We start from the raw sequence: 20772 nt of genomic DNA on the forward strand, positions 1-20772 counted from the left end.
GCAGTTTATTAATCTAAAGTGGCGTTGGTGGTATGATACTGTAGTCGAACTCCAAATTTAATCCTGACATTTACATGTTCTCAGGGGACACCCCATGCACATCTTATTTTAACTAGAATGGAACGTTCAAGAAGCAGAAACTGGTAGGTTACTCCTACTCCAAAAACCCGGGGTAGGAGGGCGAAGTTCTCCTCCACTACTAAACTTCCAGGAGTCTAGATTTCTGGGATTTGATCTTCCAAAACACCTGGGATAATCTAGTAAATTTAAAAAGGCAAATGAGGAAATAAGACCTATATTAAGATACATTCTTCTGTACTCGTCTTGTCAACCATCAATGAGGAAATGAATTGCTCCTGGAGTACAGAAAGGTTTACGCCTAAATTATCGTGGCGTGGTAGACAAGCCATCAGCAAGCATTAACTGTATCCCTTCGCAAATCTTTAGCACACACCTCAACGCCTTCCATCCCAGGCACGAGTGAGAGCAAGGCCTAAAGGTCTTCAGATCATCCATCACAACTCCCTCCCCCTTCCTTTCCAGGTCCAGCGGCCTCCGGCCATCACACCCTTTCCAGAGATCTCCCATCCCCTGGGCCGCCAGCCTCACCAGCTGTTCCCGGCGGCTGGAGCTCCGATCGGTTGGCGCCCGGCGGCCCCGAACATTAACGACACCCAGGAGCCTGGCCTCGAGGCTCAGGCCCGAGAACAGTCTCCAACTACCACAGCACCAACGACTTCCCAGCAGCAGTTCAGCATTTTGAGCTGAGCTTCCGGAAGCCGACTGGAGGCGGAAACCGGAAGCCAGGAGGAACCATTAGCTCTCCTCCCCGCCCGCACCGCAGCTTCCTTCTCCGAGACTCTCCTCCTTTTGCTCGCAGAAGATATAGAAGCCAATAATTTGACATTTTTCATAAGCAAAATTTCTTAATTTTTTCTTTCTACTCTTCCGGAAGCTGAAACAGTGTGAGGGAGAAAATGTAAAGTCAACGAAAGTTGAACCCCCGGGACCAGCGGAATGGTTTAGCCCGGTTGCCTAGGAGACCGAGAGTAACTCCAGTGGTGCAGCTGGCGCGCTGAGGCTATGGCCACGTTAGCCCGGCTACAAGCTCGGTCGACGACTGTAGCACATCAATACTACTACAGGAACAGGTAGGACATCAACTAGGGGAGCGCGAAAAGGCCTGGCTTCATCCCCAGCCCGTTTTTCCTCAACAGGAGCTTCCTATGAGCAAATTCCCTAACTCGCTGAGTACCACCCACTTCTCTTCGTCATTTGTGGGCTGCAAACAGAATCGCAAATTTAAAAGTAGTGTTAGCATACAGGGGGATTATAGATACGGGGAGCCATGGTTATCAGCTGGAGATGACTTTAAAAATTCCAGTATAAATAAAATTGTAAAGTGAAGTGTTTTCCTTTGACATCATCACTCCGCAATGTGATGAAACCCGTGTCCTCTTTGTAGAAGGATTAATGGCCTGACTGGGGTCGCCCAGGCTCCTTAGCTGGGTGAGCTCAGAGTATCCCCCATCTACCTGGGGATTTGAACCTCCATTATGTCACAAATATCATTGAACTCAACTGTTCTGTGACTCGATTTTCTTCCCGAAGTGACAGTATCTAAACTATTCTGACAGGATAATCAGTACCAATATGTTAATTAATAGAAGAGGGCTAAGGAAGACACTAGCAGCCTTATACATCTCTCTACACCTAATCTTCTCACTAGTGGTTCATTTGAACACTGGACTTGTGGAAGCAGTGCTTCAGGAGATTTTCCAACTTAATAAAAAAATCCTAAAAAAGTAAATCAGACCATAGTAGAAGATAGTGACATGCTAGACCAATGGAAAATATGCCAAGAAGACAGAATCTTGCTGACCTGTTCTTACTCTAACAGTTTTCTCACCTACTACATTCTTAGAGCACCATGTACCTTTTCCAGCACTTGAACACAATTTAATTTTACATTCTGTTGTGAGATAATATATGAGATATATAAGTATCATCCCTCTTAGCTGCACAATAATTACTTGTCTAATAATTCCATAAATGAATCTTTCAATCAATCATTGGTCCTGGTTTACATAAATGGATGAAAAGTAGCTAAAGACAGAAATTATGTATTATCTATAATTATAGATAAATTATGTGGAAGGTCCTGTATTTATGACATAGATAGCTAAAAGAAATAAATTCCATCCCTTCGATGTTCACAGCCTGATATGGAATATAGGCATTTAAAAGATAATTACACCCGAGTAAGCATGAACAGGAAGGGAAATGACTAACATTTCTTGAGCACTGATTATATGCTGGGCATTGCATTAGGAACTTCTCCATACAATATTCATTTGGTTTTCACAACTTTACAGGTTAATGTATTAATCTCTATTTTTAGAGCTTGAGAACAGTGTTCTAGAAAAGCTTGGTGAAGTGTCATGCAACTACAAACAGACATAATTTTTTTCTGAAGATTTCAGTGTTAATCTTTGTCCCCATCTCCTGACTTTTGACAATGGGCACATTTTCCCAAAGCTGGAGGTGGTTTGGAGAAAAAACTAGGGCTGTACAAAGGCCATGATGAGAATAGGCTGGCATTCCTTCCATTTCATTTGTTATTATTATTAATATTTTCAGTATGAAGGAAAATCTCTAAAGATCACGAAGGACTCAAAATTTCCCGTTTGCCTAGTTTAAAAAAAAAAGGGTATTGATTAGCATAAGAGCAAAATCCATATAAAATGTTAGTATATGAAAATAGAAACGGGCAATTTCCCTAAGAAATTGTTGTCATTTCTCATCTGTTATTGACTAGATTAGTTTTTTTGCAAACTTCAGTGTACATCAGAATCACCTGAGGGTCTTGGTAAAATGCAGATTCTGATTCAGTAGGTCTCAGTTATAGCCAGCAAATCTGCATTTCTCACAAGAGTTCCTGTCAGGCCCCATTTTGCCTAAAAAGGGTGACTTTGTAAGAAAAAAAAAATGGTGTATGGGCCTATCGTTTAATTTGTAAACATCTGTACAAGTTATATATTTATTCCTTCTTTACATGAGGCAAAGAAAATGAGGTCCAGATGGATTGGTAATTGGTATGAGGTCATACAACTACTAAGTCTCAAAACCAAAAACCCAACTCTACGGCCTATGCTCTTCACTACCATACTAGACAAGATTTTCTTCCCACTACACTGGTTTTGATGAATTAACTGACAGGAAGCACCAAGATCCAGAAATCCCAATGGCATGAGCATACCATTAATATGTAGGCACCAGAGTTGGAAGAAACAATGTTAATTCTTCTTGGTTTGTTTTAATGTCTTCTATGTTGGTAACAAGGCAGTGGCAAAAATGTTTCTACCTAACAGCTGGCACCAGATTGCCTCTGAAGTTGAAACGTGACTTTGCTGGGAAAAATATACTATGACTAAGTGCTTAGATTAGCACCTGAATCCTCCAGGGCCTGGGTGTCCACCCAGGAAGAGAGAAGCTTCTCTGCCTAACATAGGGGAAAGATTTGGAATTCCAAGAAGTGAAAAGCAAATATGGTGGTAGCTGATGTGATAAGAAAGCTAAGGGCATGGGTAGAGCTGTGCATTATCAAACCTGTCCAAGCTCTTTGGGAAGTTGCTCCCACAGGAAATGTTTGGTGGGCACTCATGTTTGGTGGTCTCCTCATCAAAGAGACTGAATATTGTGTCTAGGATGTTACAGGGTGGCACAAAGATAATACACAGTTGTTATTTGACTAAGTATCGGCCTTTTTTAAAAAAAAAACTTTCACTATTACTTCCTAGTTTCATTTCTATTCTTCTGAATTACTGAATTCTTTGTGACTTATTGGTCATTTATACTATCCTATTTGTGGACAGAAAAATTTGGTATATGTTCATTAATCATATTGTTCATTTTCCCCATATCCTTATTTAAATTTCATCTAATTGATCTGTCAAATGCTAATAGGACTGAGTTCAAAATGTCCCTCTTCCACTGAATTCCACGGAGTTTCCACGGTGTGGTATCCTTTTATGTCATGTTATTTAGCTTGTGTATGTGTACTGGTGTGTGTCTCTTCATTATTGGCTATATATTGGTCTTTTTTGAATGTGTAAAATGTTTCATCTTTGAATCCTACTTGCAATTTTTAAAAATTATTTTTATTATTTCTTTAAACAGATTTAATGCAGTAACATACAAATTGTAATATTAATATTGATCCTCTTTTATCTGATCTGAGTTAATCATATCGTTTTTGTATATTTCTCATCACAAACAGCACATTTTAAGGTTTTAAATAATTAGAACCCAGGAAATTTGTGATGGGTTAAGTTTGTTTCTTCTTTTTAAATTTAATTTTTTATTTTGTATTGGAGTATAGTTGATTTACAATGTTGTGTAGTTTCAGGTGTACAGCAAAGTGATTCATTTCTACAGGCACATATTGATATATAGGCATTTTACATGTTCACCCTATGTTAAGCTACTTTTTAATTCTTGTCCCTCTCTGTCATGACTTCTCATGTAGAAGCTGTGTTTTAGGTTTTTTTTTAGATTTTAATATTATTCAGAAGGGAACTTATTTCTAACATTTCTTATGAGAACTTAATGCACTCTACTTAGATTCTCAATACTATATTTATGACTTAAATATTCACAGATTAATTAAATATGGATGGAACACCTATTACGTGCTAAGGAGTGTTCTAGATATTGAGGATACGGCAGTGAACAAAAGAGTCATGAGGGAGACAGAACATAAATAAACTTACATATAATATTTTGTCTTGGGGTGATTGTAACTAAAAAGAATAAAGCAAGGTAGGATGAGCAAAGCATGAACAAACATCCTGTTTTAAATAGAGTGATCTGAGGATGCTCCTCTGATCAGGTAATATTTGAGCAGAGTCCTAATAAAAGTGGATGAGTAGGCCTACTAGACAGGGATCTCAGCGATGAGCCTTCAGGAGCTGAAACATCAAGTGCTATGGCCCTGTTGTCAGAAGCCTGCATGAATGTGTTGCAGGACAGGGTTGGAAGCCAGATCATTTGGGGCTTTTAAGCCATAGTAAGGATATTGGATTCTACTCTGATTAAGATAGGAAGTCATAGAGGAGTGACTTGATCTGACTTGTCTTTAAAAATAAATAATGAAGAAAACTCCGAACTTATTTTCAAATTGGTAGAGCATTTTGATTTTGTTTTCTTTTTTCTGCTTTCCTCCCCCAATTCCATTGTTTATTAGTTTAACTCTTTGTGGCCTGTTTTGCTTGTTAAGAAAATTTAAGTCAAATTTGCCTTTATGAGAAGAATAAATAAGATTTGCAATCATTTTAAACCATATATAGTTTTCTAAAGGTATATAAGCAGAAATTAACCTAATATATGTCAAAATCTCTTTTAATTAACTTAGCTGAAGGGTATGTGTAGGGGAATATTGAGAAAGCAGGTGCTCAGGAAGAGGGCTAGAAGTTCTACAGAGACACTGTAGAGACCAAGTGGCTAACTCAAATTTCCAGATCCCTTACCCTCTGAAACGGGGCACGGGGAGTGCGTGAGGATAGGGAGAAGGGAGTAGAAAGAGAAATAAATGCAATTGAATATCTGGTATGTGCTGAGAACTCTGTTAGGTGCTTTCACAAATATTATTTTATTTTGACTTTCACAGTAATCATATGAAGTGATTTTTATTATTCCTACTTTACAACGGAGGAAAATGAGATCCTAAAAGTGTAAGTTACTTGTTCAAAAAGATCAAAGATCTAATGAAGTTTGATTCATCTCAGTCCAAACCTTATGCTTGGAGTATGGGAACTTTAAATCAAGTCCCTGCATGGAATTAGGTACATAAAATACATAAGGTCTAACCTGCCTTTCTAAGGTCAAGTTGAGGAAAGGGAAACACCTGGTATGGCAAGTACTCTCCAGTACAAGAGCAGCGATTTACCTGGACTTCATTACCTTGTGTCAACCTAAAGTATAATGTTCCTTAAGTTGGCCTGAGTCTGGAATCCATTATTCCCATAAACATAATCAATTTGTTTCTAACTCCAACATAGTCAAAGGTTCCTGACTGTATTCTTAGTCTAATTAGTTGGTTTGATGTCCTTGACTTTGGACAATCATCTTGGTCCTAGTAACCTAAAGATTGTAAATAGCACTTAGTCGGATAGACATGAGTCTCTTCCTCTGATTCTAATTAGTTGCTGATTTTTCTGTTCAGTGGGACTCAATTCTGACCAGTAAAATTTAGCAAGCTTCTGCCAAGCATACAAGGATGATTTATGCCAGAGTGCAGGAACAGTTGAAATTCTAATTCTGTGTTACTTTAGGCTTAAACTTAAGCTCTTAAATTTATACTCTTACCTTACTTAAACACTTTAAGTATCAGTTTTCTCATCTGTAAACGAGGCAATAATGCCTATTGAGATGTCAACTAAGAAAATTAAATGATTTTTTTGTCACATTAGTTAGCACCCAGTAAAATCATAATATTAAAGGAAATCACAACAGGAGGGCAAAGAATAAAATGCATATGACCAACTCATTGGATATAAGAAAGGCAGCTGATAAATTTATTTATTTATGAGTATTTTTCTTTCTTTATAAAAGTTTTAAAAATTTTGATATATTATGCACATTTAATGAAGTATATAAACTATAAGTGTACGGCTTAATAATTTTTACGTATGTGTATACCCGTGTAACCATCATTCAGATAAAATTCTCAAGTTAAAAGATCTTTATAAATGAGAAATAAAGGGAAATGTGCTTATAATAAAGAATATGTTTCTGAAACCAATAGCCAATATCATGTGTATTGATGAAATACAATATCGATAGTTCCATTTAATTCAAAAACAAGAGAAAAATACACATTAATTCTACTATTTGGAATCTTTTTCTGGAAAGTGTAGCCAATACTGTAATAAAAGAAAAAAAAAGAAATATTTATTAGTAAATATTAGAAGTAAAGGTTGGTTACAGATCATGAAATTATAAAGCCGAGAAAATGCAAGATAATCTACTTAAAAAACTCTTAGAAATAAAATGAATTTGATAAAGTGTCTGATTACAAGGTAAATTTAGAAAAATCAGTAACTCTTCTTGGTACCAGCAATAACTAGATGAGGAATTAGATCAGAAGACATACTAAGCATGTATGTATACTTCTCCTTTGATTCCATTCAAAATATAGTTAAGTGTAACAAAATTTTTAAAGACTAAATCTACAAAACTTTAAGAACAAAAAAGCATGCAATTAGTAGACCAGTAATTTTGAAGAATTTCTAGAAAACAAAAATTCAGTAGGAAGAAGGAGAGATGGGAGTCTAAGCCAGCAGCTCTTATTCTTTTCTCCCTTGCACATCTGTGTTTAGCCAACTCAGTTTTCAAAATAAGGGAAACACAACTATAAGGACCAAGAACCCCACTGCTTAGAAAGAAGCCTGCATCTGGTAGAGTCCACAGATGATGCAGATACTAGTAGGACCTCTGGTAGTTTCCAAAATCAGCTACCAAAAGCTTGAAGAATCACTTCTGAGAATGAATGGCTTCTTTTCTTTGACCATGGAAGCTCTGGAATCCTCCTGACCCGGAATTGGTCTAACAAATACCTATGCCTCAGGCACCAAAAGAGAGATCTCAGTTCCCCAACATGTTCACTGCTGGCTCATTGAACAGAAAACGTTTTTACAGTAATTTTTACTGCCTGTCAGTACGCTACTGCCCTAGTGACCTGAGCAGGCAGCCCTGCTTAGATATCAAGCAATTGAATATCTATCAACATAAATAGGCAGAGAAAATTCATAAGCCATTTAAGGGAACTTTAGTTTGGAAGAATGAGATTAAGCTAAGAAGTCAGAATATGTGGCTACTGTGGAGTTAGAACTAATGCAGGACACAGATGTAAACTTTAGTAAAAATATAATGAGAACTTTTACAGAAATAAAATTAGAGAAAAAAAATTACTGGAACCAATTAAAATTCTTTTCAGCTTAAAAATGTAAGAAATCAATTAAAAAATAGGAGAGTCATAACTGAAATATAAATGTTTCAGGAAAGCAATGTGGTAGACATATCTATGGGACTTATTATATGAATAATAGTCACTGCAGAATATGGAGTAGGGATGGGAAGGAGATAGATTAATAATAAAGAAATACTAGAAGAAAATGTTCCTAAACTGAAGAATGAGTATGGCTTTGAATTGAAAGGACAGTCAGAGTCCTAGACAGGATTTTCTTTTGGAAGACATACTTCTTAGATATTATCTATCCAAGGATACAGAAAAAATTTTACAAGCTTCTAATATAGATAGAAAAGAGAAAAGCGATTTGCTAAGGAAAGAGTCCAGCATTGGATGGCTCATATGCAACACAGAGACCTAGAAAAGGACAATAATTATCGATTATTCAAGGTAACAACTAAAAATCCTAAACCTAGCAAAGATCTTATTCATTCTTTTAATGAGATATTTTTAGACATGTAAAGACTCAGAGTTACATTATCCATGTACCCAACCTGAGGAAGTGTTCTCTAGAAAGTACTCTGTGTAATCAAATTAAAATTAAATCATAACAAGGATTTGAGGATAGGGGAAGAACAAAAGAAGTAACACACAATGATGAGCAATTATACTTGTATGTAGTATTTGTGGTTAAATTTAGATAAGCATTGTGATACTGAGATTTATGAGATACCTCTTATTCTATGCAGTTAAAAGAATACAAGTGGCACTTTCAGTATTCTTCCTAGACATTTTGGTGCAGGTTCAAAAAGTCATTAGTACAAGCATTTACAGGCAACAGTCCTGCTAATTGTGTCACTAATACATAATGCAGATACTTCTTTATCTAGCTTCTAATCTGTTACCTCGCCACTCTTCTAGCCTAAATTGTCTCTTTAGTGGCCGTAAGACCTCCTCCACTGGCTCCCCCATCACCTACTCCCAAAGCCAATACATATATTTTAGGTTTATGGTAATGTCTACCATACTATCTTTCAGTTTTCTATGTAGTCAAATTCGTCAATCTATTTCTCTGGCTTTTTGGAATTTTAGCCTGTTTTTGAAGAGTCTTTTCCAGCCCATGATTATAAGAAAATTATCTGTATTTAATGATAATATTTTCAAGTTTTATTACATTTTTCCTTCACTCTTTATGCAGTTATATTTCTATGCATGTATTATATGAGTTAATAACTTAATTTTTTTCTATAGACATACAGTTGTCTCAACACCATTTATTGAACTATCCACACTTTCCTTAGTAATTTTAAATTTTGCATGATAAATAAATAAAAGGAGTTAAAATTGCACAGGAAGAACTACAATCGTCTTTTTTAAAATTGAAGTAGAGTAGGTTTACAATGTTGTGCTAATCTGCTGTACAGCAAAGTGACTCAAATTACACACATATAGACATTCTTTTTTTAATATTCTTTTCTATTTTGTTTTATCACAGGATATTGAATTTAGTTCCCTGTGCTGTACATTAGGACCTTGTTGTTTATCCATTCAAAATGTAATAGTTTGCATCTACCAATCCCAAACGCCCAGTCCATCCCTCCCCCCCCCCCTTGGCAACTATAAGTCTGTTCTCTATGTCTATGAGTCTGTTTCTGTTTTGTAGATATGTTCATTTGTGTCATATTTTAGATTCCACATATAAGTGATATTATATGGTATTTGTCTTTCTCTTTTTGACTTACTTCACCTAGTATGATAATCTCTAGGTCCATCCTTGTTGCTGCAAATGGCATTATTTCATTCTTTTTTATGGCTAAGTAGTATTCCATTGTATATATGTACCACATCTTCTTTATCCATTCATCTGTTGATGAACATTTAGGTTGTTTCCATTTTTTGGCTATTGTGAACAGTGCAGCTATGAACATAGGGGTGCATGTATCTTTTTGAATTATAGTTTTGTCCAGGTATATTCCCAGAAGTGGGATTGCTGGATCATATGGTAATTTTATGTTTAGTTTTCTGAGGAACCTCCATAAAATTGTCTTTATTCACTGAAAACACAATTTTATGCATATAAAACTCTAAACCACCTACAAACAAAATGATTTAGAAATAAAAAGTGAATTTAGCAAGATTGCAGGATACAATACATAATACACAAAAATCAGTTTTTAAAATATAATAGCAGTGGGCAATTATAATTTGAAACTACAAAAATAATGTAATTTACAATAGCATCAAAATGCATATGACTATCTACTTACCCTATAGAAATATGTACACAATTTGTGCTCAGAGTATTTTATATATGGGGTTATGTATAAAGGCATTCATTAAAGCATTATTTCTAATAGGAAAAACACAGAAGAGACTTGTATGTATTTGTAACTAATCCGGCTAAATAATGAAGGCATATTCACATGATGGAATATTAAGTAGCAGTTTAAAAGAGTGAAAAATTTTATACATAATGACATAAAAATCTCTGAGACAAAGTAAAAAAAAGGTCATAGAAAGCATGTAATACATTTAGCATGAAATTTTTATGTATAAATACATAGAGACACAAAAATATGGATCTGGAATCACATAACAAGCTGTTAATAATGATTAGATTTTGAAAATTGGAGGATAAGGTAGGTTGAAATGGAATCAATTTTTTTCTCTATTTTTCTATATGGTTTAAATTTTTAGATTAAGCTTTGGATGTTCATGTATTATTTGTGAAATAAACAGTAAATAAATAGGTAAAATTTTTTCTAAGACAAAAAATTTGCTTTGTTTTTTTTTAAATTTTAATTTTAATTCTTTTGGCTGCACCACACAGCTTGCAGGATCTTAGTTCCCCGACCAGGGATTGAACCCAGGCCCTCAACAGTGAAAGCACTGAGTCTTAACCACTGGACTGCCAGGGAATTCCCCCAAATTTTGTTTTGAAAAGGTAAAATTAAATATATAAAATAAGTGTCCATGAAGATGTAACTGATACAAAACTTGCCCTCCTACCATGAAAAATTAGAAGACTGAACAAAATATATGAAAACTTATTTCTAGACATTGATGCAACAGACAGTGTAGGATTAGGATCTCTGAAAGAAAGGAAACAAATTACATTATCCAGACAATTACCCCTCTTTATTCCTGGAGGTAACTTCTGAACAAAATCCAAATTCTCAACAGCATAACCTTCATAGTATCCAGCATCTATTCATAAATTATTAGTAGGACAAAAATGTAGCAAACTAAGACCTATAACAAGGAGGAGAAAAATCAGTTAATAGAAACAGACCAGAAATACAAAGATAATAAAATTATCAGACAAGGATTTTTAAATAGCGATTCAGAATTTAAAGACTTAAAGGAAAATATGAGCATAATGAGAAGTTAACTGGAATATAAAGAAGAAGCAAATGAAACTTTCAGAGATTAAAAAAAACACAGCATCTGAAAGAAATAATTCACTAGGTGGACTAAACATCAGACTAAAATATTGCAAATAAAAGATCAATTAATTTGAAGACATACCAAATATATATTATTGGGTAGAGTGTTCTATAAATATCAATTTGATCATGTTGGTTGATAAATATTCACATTTTCTATATTGTTATGGATTTCCTGTACAGTTGTCCTATCAATTATTCGGGGAGACGTTGCAATTCCTAACTATAATTGTGGACTTGTCTATTTCTCCTTTTAGTTTTGTCAGGTTTTGCTTCATGTATTTTGAAGCTTTATTATTAGGTGCATATGCCTTTAAAATGATCATATCTGTTTAACAGATATGATAAATTAACATTTTAATCATTGGAAGATGGTTTTCTTTGTGCATGATAATTTCCCTTACTCTTAAGTCTACTTTAAATAATATATTTTAAGCTATGAAAAGTGTTTGAAGAATTTAAAACAATATTGAGATGCCATTCTTTCGTGTGTGTGTGTGTGTGTGTGTGTGTGTGTGTGTGTGTGTGTGTGTGTATGCAATCTCAAATTTTCATAAAAGTTGCAATACAGTACAGAGAGACTTCTTTCAAAAACCAAATGGGGATGGGTTGCAATCTGATGCCTTTCAAATTCTTTTTCCATATGAGAACATTTTCTACATAACCACAATTCAACCATCAAAATCAAGAAATTAATATTTGTACATTTCCACCATCTAATCTTCAGACTCCAACCTTTGCCAATTGTCCCAATAATGTTATTTATAGCAAAAAATGTTGTTTTTGTTTTGTCTCTTTAGTTATTTTTAATATAGAGCATTTTCTCAAATTTTTTTCAATTTTCATGACCTTGACCCCTTTGAAGAACACAGATCAGTTATTTTGTGGAATTTCCCTCAGTTTAAGTTTGCCTGATTTTTCCTCTGTTAGTTTCAAGATATGTATCTATGGCAGAAATATCACAGAAGTAATGTTCTGATCTTTTCAATACATCTACCAGGTACTGCATGTTTTTGATTTGTCCAATTACTGGTGGGGTTCATTTGGATAATGTCATTAAGGTTATGTCTGCTCGGCTTCTTCACTATGATGTTCTTTTCTCCTTTGTAACTAACAGGTGTTTTTTAAAAGCAAGTAGTTTGAAGCTGTCCCTCTTCTAACTTTCAGTTTATTTAAATATTTTCTTATTTATATCGTTATGGACTCATACGTTCCTATTTTAGTCAATGGGTTAAAATCCATTGCTCTTATTTATCTTCATGCTAGCATTGTCCCAGGTTTGTCTAATGGAAGCCACTAAAAGCTTCCTTCTGTGTCCTGATCATGGTAATACTCTCCTGCTTTCTGACACAAAAAAGTTGAGACTAAGCTTTTACTTTTTCTGCCCCAGCCCTGGAGTTATCCATTTCTTCAAAGACCTTTTGTTTCTTTTAGTAGATGCCTATGCCATTGGGTGTTGTTGTTCTCAAGCCCTCTCAAGTGGACAGAGCTAGAAAATATGTGTATATATGCATTTGCACAGAGTTTACATCTATACTTTATCTATGTGTCTATCCATTCATCCGTCCATGTAGATGTTGAAATCCATGAGTTTATGTTGACAACTCTATTTCAAATCCAGCACTACAGAGTTCATTCTAATTTTTTTCCCTTCTTTTATTTTTAATATATTCACTTATTTGACCAATCCCTCTGTATGTAATCAAACTCCTATCACCACAGCTGCTTTTTCTTTTAGGTATACCACTTTCCACCCTGTGTGGGGTATTCCTCTCTGTGCTGAACTATCACCTCCCAGCCAACTTGGGTACTCTTTTCATCACTCTTAGGCTCTGGTTGCCTGTCTGGCTGCCCTCCCATGTGTACCTTTTCTTTACCTTTCCTCAACACCCTAAAGCCAGGCCTCTCCATGGGAATACTCTCCTTACTCAGACTGGGACAACCTACCCCAGGGGTTGCCCCCCCCACAAAGTGGATGCCCACCTTACCCCACATAGGCTGTTATACCCCATGCTGAGCCATGGGGTCCTCCCCATCCTCCCACCCCCCAGCACAGATCTTTGCTTTTCTTGCCCACTGCTGATTTCTTTAGGACTTACTTGTTCAGGAAATGAAGTGAAGAGAAGTGAGAAGGAAAATGAAGAAAAGCAAATATGAAATATTTTAAAAGTACACTAACAGTATAAATCTACATGACAAACTATGATAATTCCTACTTTATGATCTAATGCTTATATTTTTGCAACCCATGATTTATTGAACTGTGAAGTAATAATAACGAGAGCTATTAATAAAAAACAAAGCATGGCTTCTACCTTCTAAAATGTTGTATTTCTCATCATCAAGTAGTTATTGACCTCTTATTAGTAACATGGGTGATAATCAGAACCTAAAGTAGAAAATAAGCATAATTCCTGCCTTTAAGGAGCTTGAAATCCTTTAAGACCTAATAGTGAAATGATATGGAAAAAAGTAATCATTTTACACATCAATATGTCTTATAACACAGGACAGCTACTATGAGAATTTTATTCCTAATTTCTAAAATAGCTACAAGTTATATGATAATGAAAAGGAAAGCATATTGGGTTTCTAATCTAGTATTTATTTAGTAGCTAAGGTCAGACTAAGCATAGAATTTTGATGTGTAAAATGCATATTTTTTGTATATTACTGGAAAAGTACTTAACCACATATTTTTTCATTTTTATTTATTGTCAGTTATTTTCTGGCCACTAATTACATATGTGCACATAGTGTTATCCAGAGTTATAATACTTCTAGCTGATGATGAAGTGACTGGAAACTTCCAGCTTTCTCTCTATGTTTTATTACATTCCTGGTAATACTTTTGGTCTTTCATCATTATTAATTCACTTAGTATTCATTGTGTTAATGCTGATCGTAATAAATTTATTTCAAATTCATGTAGATGTCATGTTTTATTCACTGCTATAGGATTTTCATTGTAATTTGGAACTAATTAATATACCATTAAAATAAAGTGTTACCCACATTTTTCACTTTAAACATAAAATGTCTAGCAGTTCATAACATATTGTATGAGTATGCAGCATCCCAATGGCAACTCAAGTATCTGTAAATTTCATTTTTAAGCAGTTAAAAAAATGGCAACATAAACGTGTTTATAGATGTCAAATGTCAGCACATAACTTAAAACTTAGAAATAAGTTAACTACTAGTTATTTTAAAGCATGTCCCTTTAATGTATGGTTCTTATTAGTGTCATAGTATGCTTTTATTTATATAACTGTTAAAAAAAACCCAGAGATTTTTAATAACTCCCAAAAGAAATTATTTAATCTTCCATTTGACTAGGTATTATATGTTAGCATTATTACCAGGAGAGTTAAAAAAACATAAACTCAGGACAGATAACTTGATTGCTTATCTTCTGTATTTCTTATGACAATTATAAGTAAAGTGTAAGTTCAAACTAATAAAAAAGAAGTTGTAGGCATATCTGTATACTCTATATTTTTTCTCCCTCCTTAGCAAAGATAAGTCAGTTGTTGATTGCTCCTGGTGAAGGACAGAAGAATGTTTTCAATAATTTAAATAGAGCATAGTTGACCCTTGAACAACATGGGTTTGAACTGGCTGAGTCCACTTATACTCAGATTGTTTTCAACAAATACATTCTGCAGTGCTACACAATCCCCAGTTGGTTGAATCGGTGGATGTGGAACTGCAGCTATGGGGGGTTGACTATAAAATTATACATGGATTTTTGACTGTAAAAATCCCATAACACCCACATTATTCAAGGGTCAACTGTATATTTAAAACTGAAAAACAGATCTACTGTAGTTATATTAAATGTTAATGATAAAAGGGTAAAATAACCATGAGAAACCGTTTTATCCCATTATCATGAATTTGACTTTACATCAACCTCTTTCAATAAATGTTTCTTTCCTTATCTTCTTTACACTCTATCTTCTTTGAATTGCCTGCTCTACTAGACATTGTATTGCTTTATCTTTTCTATTTTTGCCCTAAATGACATTTTATATCCTGCACTAGAGTATCTTATTATTGGCTAGGATAAAATGTTAAAAGAAAAATGAAAGATTCCTTCTAACCCTGTAACCCCTTGAAACAGTGGCCTTGTTTTCATGACTTTTTCATGGCATTTGACACTGTTTAATCACGATCTCCCTTTCCTGATGCCTTTCCATTAACTTCTAATGAACTGCAAAATACTTGTCTCATACTTGGGCCTTGTTTTTTTTTTTCCCCCTTGTTTAACACCTTTCACTGTAAATTTTTTTGAACCAGAGTCTGTTAAACTTTGGAGATGTGTGGTGCCAGTGTCACAATGATGATATTCAGGGAGTCTAATATCCCTTAATATTATACACAAAATTCCGAGAACCATTAAGAACTTTGCCTTCTGCCTTGGCTTCAGCTATTACTTATCATATCTTCCTTCTTTTCTCCCTTTCTTCCTTCTTCTTTCCTTTCTTTCTTCTATCCTTCCAGGAACATTAGTTTAGCTCCTCCTATGTATCAGATACTTTAGTACATGTTGGGATACAGATATGAATAAAAGGCGAGCCTCTCAAGAAGATAAATGTTATAATTAGTATATAGAAGAAATTTCAGGGTATATAAAGATACATCTCTCTGGAAGTTGCAAAAGTCAGTTCAAGAAGAGGGCATAGTTTTGTGATAGTTTGAGGGCAAGAGAGCACAGGGCCTGTTCTGTGAACTATAGGAGTAGAACGGCTGTATCATAGGATTGAAGTGGTAAAAGAAGACATGGGAGATTAAGTCTGAGCCAGAGCTGGGAGGACTTTGAAATCTCAAGGGCTTTAGACTTCATTCAGAAGACTTGTGGTGTTTTGTGGTGTTGCCATGAAAGGATTTTAGGAAAAAATGGACTTGATTAGATTCATGTTTTAGAAAGACCATTCAAACAATAGCTTGAAGGATAGAGTGGAATAAAAGACTAGTGTCTAGGAAACAATGCTTTTGCAAGTAACTAATCTTAAAAATATGAAGACATGAACTAATGCAAAGAATCGGTTTTGCAGTTTTTGATTTGAATAGTTGGGTGAATCATATTGTCTTTCATGAGAAATGGCTTGCAGAAAAGAGCTGTTCTAAGAGAGAAGAATAGAGGATGGGTGTGTGTGGAGGAGGGATGAGAGGAGTTATTTTAGATATGTTGAATTTGAAGTGCCTGAGGAATATCCCAGCACAGACGTTAAGATGTTTTAGATATACAGATCAGGAGAGTTGTCCATCCTCTGAGAACTTACTCAAAATGCTTCCTTTGACTCCCATTTTTCCCTACTCATTATTTCCTAGAAAAACAAACAAACAAAAACATTTCTACTTCTGAATTTTCCAGATCTTTCCTTCTGACATGGTATTTTACTTTCCTCATAAGGTATTTCACTTTTTGCATAATTTTATTTACTGTTGCTATTATTTTTCAGTTCTGTTATTGGGTGGGCCAAAAGGTTCTTTCGTTTTTTCCATAAGATGGCTGTAGTAGCACTTAGTTGTGTTTAACTTCATTCGAAACAATTCTGTTAGATTGTATGTGCAGCTGTCATATCAGCGTGCATTTAAAAAAAAGACATCAAAATTGGTGAATTTTTGTGTAGCCATTTAAAAATTGAAGATGGAAGAAAAAATGCAACATTTTCAGTATATTATTTCAAGAGAGGTAAAATGCAACTGAAATGCAAAAAAAGATCTGTGCAGTGTATGGAGAAGGTGCTGTGATTGATCGAATGTGTCAAAAGTGGTTTGCAAAGTTTCGTGCTAGAGATTTCTCTCTGGACGATGCTCCACAGTCAGGTAGAACAGTTGAAGTTGATAATGATCAAATTGAAACAATAATTGAGAACAATCAATGTTAGGTCACACAGGAGACAGCCAACATACTCAAAATATCCAAATCAAGCGTTGAAAATCTTTTGCACCAGCTTGGTTATGTGAATCGCTTTGATGTTTGGGTTCCACATAAGTTAAGTGAAAAAACCTTCTTGACCATATTTCCGCACGTGATTCTTTACTGAAGTGTAATGAAAACGTTCTGTCTTTAAAACAATTTGTGACGGGTGATGAAAAGTGGACACAATACCGTGGAATGGAAAAGATCGTGGGGCAAGCAAAATGAACCACCACCAACCACACCAAAGGCTGGTCTTCATCCAAAGATGGGGATGTTGTGTATATGGTGGGATTGGAAGTGAGTCCTCTATTATGAGCTCCTTCCAGAAAACCAAACGATTAATTCCAACAAGTACTGCTCCCAATTAGACCAACTGAAAGTGGCACTTGACAAAAAGCTTCCAGAATGAGTCAACAGAAAACACATAATCTTCCATTAGGATAACGTAAGACCACATATTTCTTTGATGACCAGGCAAAAACTGTTACAGCTTGGCTGGGAAGTTCTGACTCATCCGCCGTATTCACCAGACATTGCACCTTCGGATTTCCATTTATTTCGGTCTTTACAAAATTCTCTTACTGGAAAAAAATTTCAATTCCCTGGAAGACTCTAAAAGGCACCTGGAACAGTTCTTTGCTCAAAAAGATAAAAAGTTTTGGGAAGATGGAATTATGAAGTTGCCTGAAAAATGGCAGAAGGTAGTGGAACAAAAGGGTGAATATGTTGTTCAGTAAAGTTCTTGGTGAAAATTAAAAATGTCTTTTATTTTTACTTAAAAAACTGAGGGCACTTTTTGGCCCACCCAATAGTTTGTAAGCTTGAGAGCACAGAATATGTCATATATACATCTTTGGCTTAAATGGCATACTAAAAGTGATGGTAACATCATGGCAGCATAAATTGTTCCTTTTTTCTCTCCACTTTGATTTAAAACTAATCAGACATCCATAACCAGAAAAAAAAAGAAAGAAAGGAAGAAAGAAAGAAAGGAAGAAAGAAAGGAAGAAAGAAAGAGAGAAAGAAAGCACCTCTGCACAGCATACAAGGACACCTGGGATATCCATCCATTTGTGCACCCGAAAGTGGATGGATTAGATTGCAGAGGAGGCAGCAGAACAAGGGAGGTGGTGTTGGATCTGGTGGCAGCAGAAGAGTGATGGCAGGGAAGGCAGAGGTCAACCTGTCAGTGAGCTGGCACAACCTTTCCGGAAGAGGAGGTGGAGGATTAAGGCGGTGAGTGAGGGTCTGCCCAGCCACACGTGTTGCAACTTGAGGGACCAGTTGCTCTCTCTGAGGACACTCAGTGACTGAGGGAGATGAAGGACAGGGAAGTAGGCAGACCACAAGAACTAAAGGAAGTCATCTTCTGTCTGCCCCAGGAGGCAACAGGACTGCCCATGGACATCTGGGACACCCCCGCCCCTCACCTCCACCCCAATTAAGAACCTTTCTACCGAGCTGTGGACACACTCAAAGTCCCAAGCAGTAAGTACACATCTCTCCAGGCTTTGCCACTAGCTTTGCTTTATTTTTGTGTGTGTGCTCCCAACCTTAGGGGCAAGTCAGCTCCAGGAAGAGGAACACAAAACCTGTATTTGTAGCGCCACCTTCTGGAAAACAAAAGGAAGCCTCCAAATTATCAATCGGTTGAATTGTTAGAATCAAAGTAAACTAAGCCTTACCAAATAAGAAAGGCATTTGCTACTTCAAATGCAGCCAAAAAAAAGCAGCAACAGAGGTACTTTTCATCAGACACCATGAACAGTCGTGGTAATATGGTAGTAGAAAAAGAAAATGACAATTTTCCAGCAGTCGAACCCAAAGACATGGAATATTGCAATCTAAATAATAAAGAATATAAAACAGGTGTTATGAAGGAATTCAGTGAGCTACAAGAAAACTCAGAAAGGCAATACAATAGACAATAACACTAAAAATGTAAGAGCATTAAATACCCCACTATTAGTAATGGATAGATTGTCCAGACAGAAAATCAACAAGGCAACGTTGGAATTGAACAACACTTTATAAGGAATGAATTAATGAGATATATACAGAACATTCCATCCAACAGCAGTAGAGTGCACATTCTTCTCAAGTACACATGGAACATTCTCCAGAACAGATCGTATGATAGGCCACAAAAAAAGATCTTAGCAAATTTAAAAGATTGAAATCATATCATCTATTTTCTCTGACAACAATCGTATGAAGCTAGAAATCAATAAGGGAAAAGTGAGAAGGTCTACAGATATGTGAAAACAACACATTTCTAGACAACCATTGGATCAAAAGAGAAATCAAAGGGAAATAAAAAGTTGCCTCAACAAATGAAAATGAAAATAAAACATATCAAATATTGCAGGATGCAGCAAAAGCAGTTCTGAGAGGAAAATTTACAGCAATAAATATATTTATTAAGAAATTGCATCTCAAACGAACAACCTAACTTTACTTCTCAAGGATCTAGAAGAAGAACAAATTAAGCTCAAAGTTAGCAGAAAGAAGGAAATAACAAGGATCAGAATGGAAATAAAAGAAATAGAGACCACAAAAGCATAGAAAGGATCAACAAAACTAAGAGCTAGTTCTTCGAAAAGATAAGCAAAATTGAAAAACCTTTGGCTAGCCTAAGACAAAAAGATGACTCAAATAAATAAAATTAGAAATGAAAGAGGAGATATTACAACTGATGCTACAGAAGTACATAGAATCAAGAGACTACTCTTGAACAGTTCTATGCCAAAAAATTATATAATGTAGAAGAAATGGATACATTTCTAGAAGCTAACAACTTGCTAAGATTAAATCAGAAAAAAATAGCAAATCTGAACAGACAATGACAAGTAAAGAGGTTGAGTTGGTAATTTTAAAACTTCTAACACAGAAAATTCCAGGACCAGATGGTTTCACTTGAGAATTCTACCTAACATTTAAAGAAGTATGAACACCAGTCCTCCTGAAATTTTTCCAAAATGTTGAGGAACACTTCCAAACTCATTCTACAAAGGCAGCGTTTTTTTGATACCAAGACTAGATAAGGATACAAGAAAAAAGGCAAACTGTAGACCAATATCCCTCATGAATATAGATGGAAAAATTCTCAACAAAATATTAGTAAACTGAATTCAAGAACACATTGAAAGGATTAGACACTATGTCCAAGTGGGATTTATCCCTGGGATGCAAGGGCTATTCAATATATGCAAGTCAATAAATGTAATATATCATCACATCAATAAAATGAAAGATAAAAATCATATGATCATCTCAATAGATCCAGAAAAAGCATTTGACAGAATACAACATCTTTTCATGATAAAAACCCTTAACAGACTGGGTATAGAAAGAACACACCTCAACATAATATAGGCCATATATGACAAACCCAGCTAATATTATTCATTTTTTTTTTTTTTTTT

The 20772-nt window shown here is 35.3% G+C and overlaps 2 protein-coding genes across 7 annotated transcripts in view; one reads left to right on the plus strand and one right to left on the minus strand.

Annotated features, from left to right (window-relative positions):
• GPATCH2 (G-patch domain containing 2) overlaps positions 1-785 on the minus strand; it is a 171142-nt gene extending 170357 nt beyond the window's left edge. For all 3 annotated transcript variants that reach the window (XM_059039047.2, XM_067027725.1, XM_059039079.2), the window contains exon 1: positions 610-785. In XM_059039047.2, the coding sequence (XP_058895030.1) occupies positions 610-665 (56 nt within the window). In that variant the 5' untranslated portion in view covers positions 666-785. The remainder of the gene's footprint in view (positions 1-609) is intronic.
• Positions 786-892: 107 nt separating this feature from the next.
• Positions 893-20772, plus strand: part of SPATA17 (spermatogenesis associated 17) — a 333016-nt gene continuing 313136 nt past the window's right edge. For 3 of the 4 annotated variants that reach the window (XM_067020824.1, XM_067020823.1, XM_067020829.1), the window contains exon 1: positions 893-1151. In XM_067020824.1, the coding sequence (XP_066876925.1) occupies positions 1084-1151 (68 nt within the window). In that variant the 5' untranslated portion in view covers positions 893-1083. The remainder of the gene's footprint in view (positions 1152-20772) is intronic. The other variant, XM_067020833.1, reaches the window with a different exon arrangement.

Source organism: Kogia breviceps, chromosome 1 (genome assembly GCF_026419965.1).
Source record: "Kogia breviceps isolate mKogBre1 chromosome 1, mKogBre1 haplotype 1, whole genome shotgun sequence".
Taxonomy (NCBI): Eukaryota; Metazoa; Chordata; class Mammalia; order Artiodactyla; family Physeteridae; genus Kogia; species Kogia breviceps.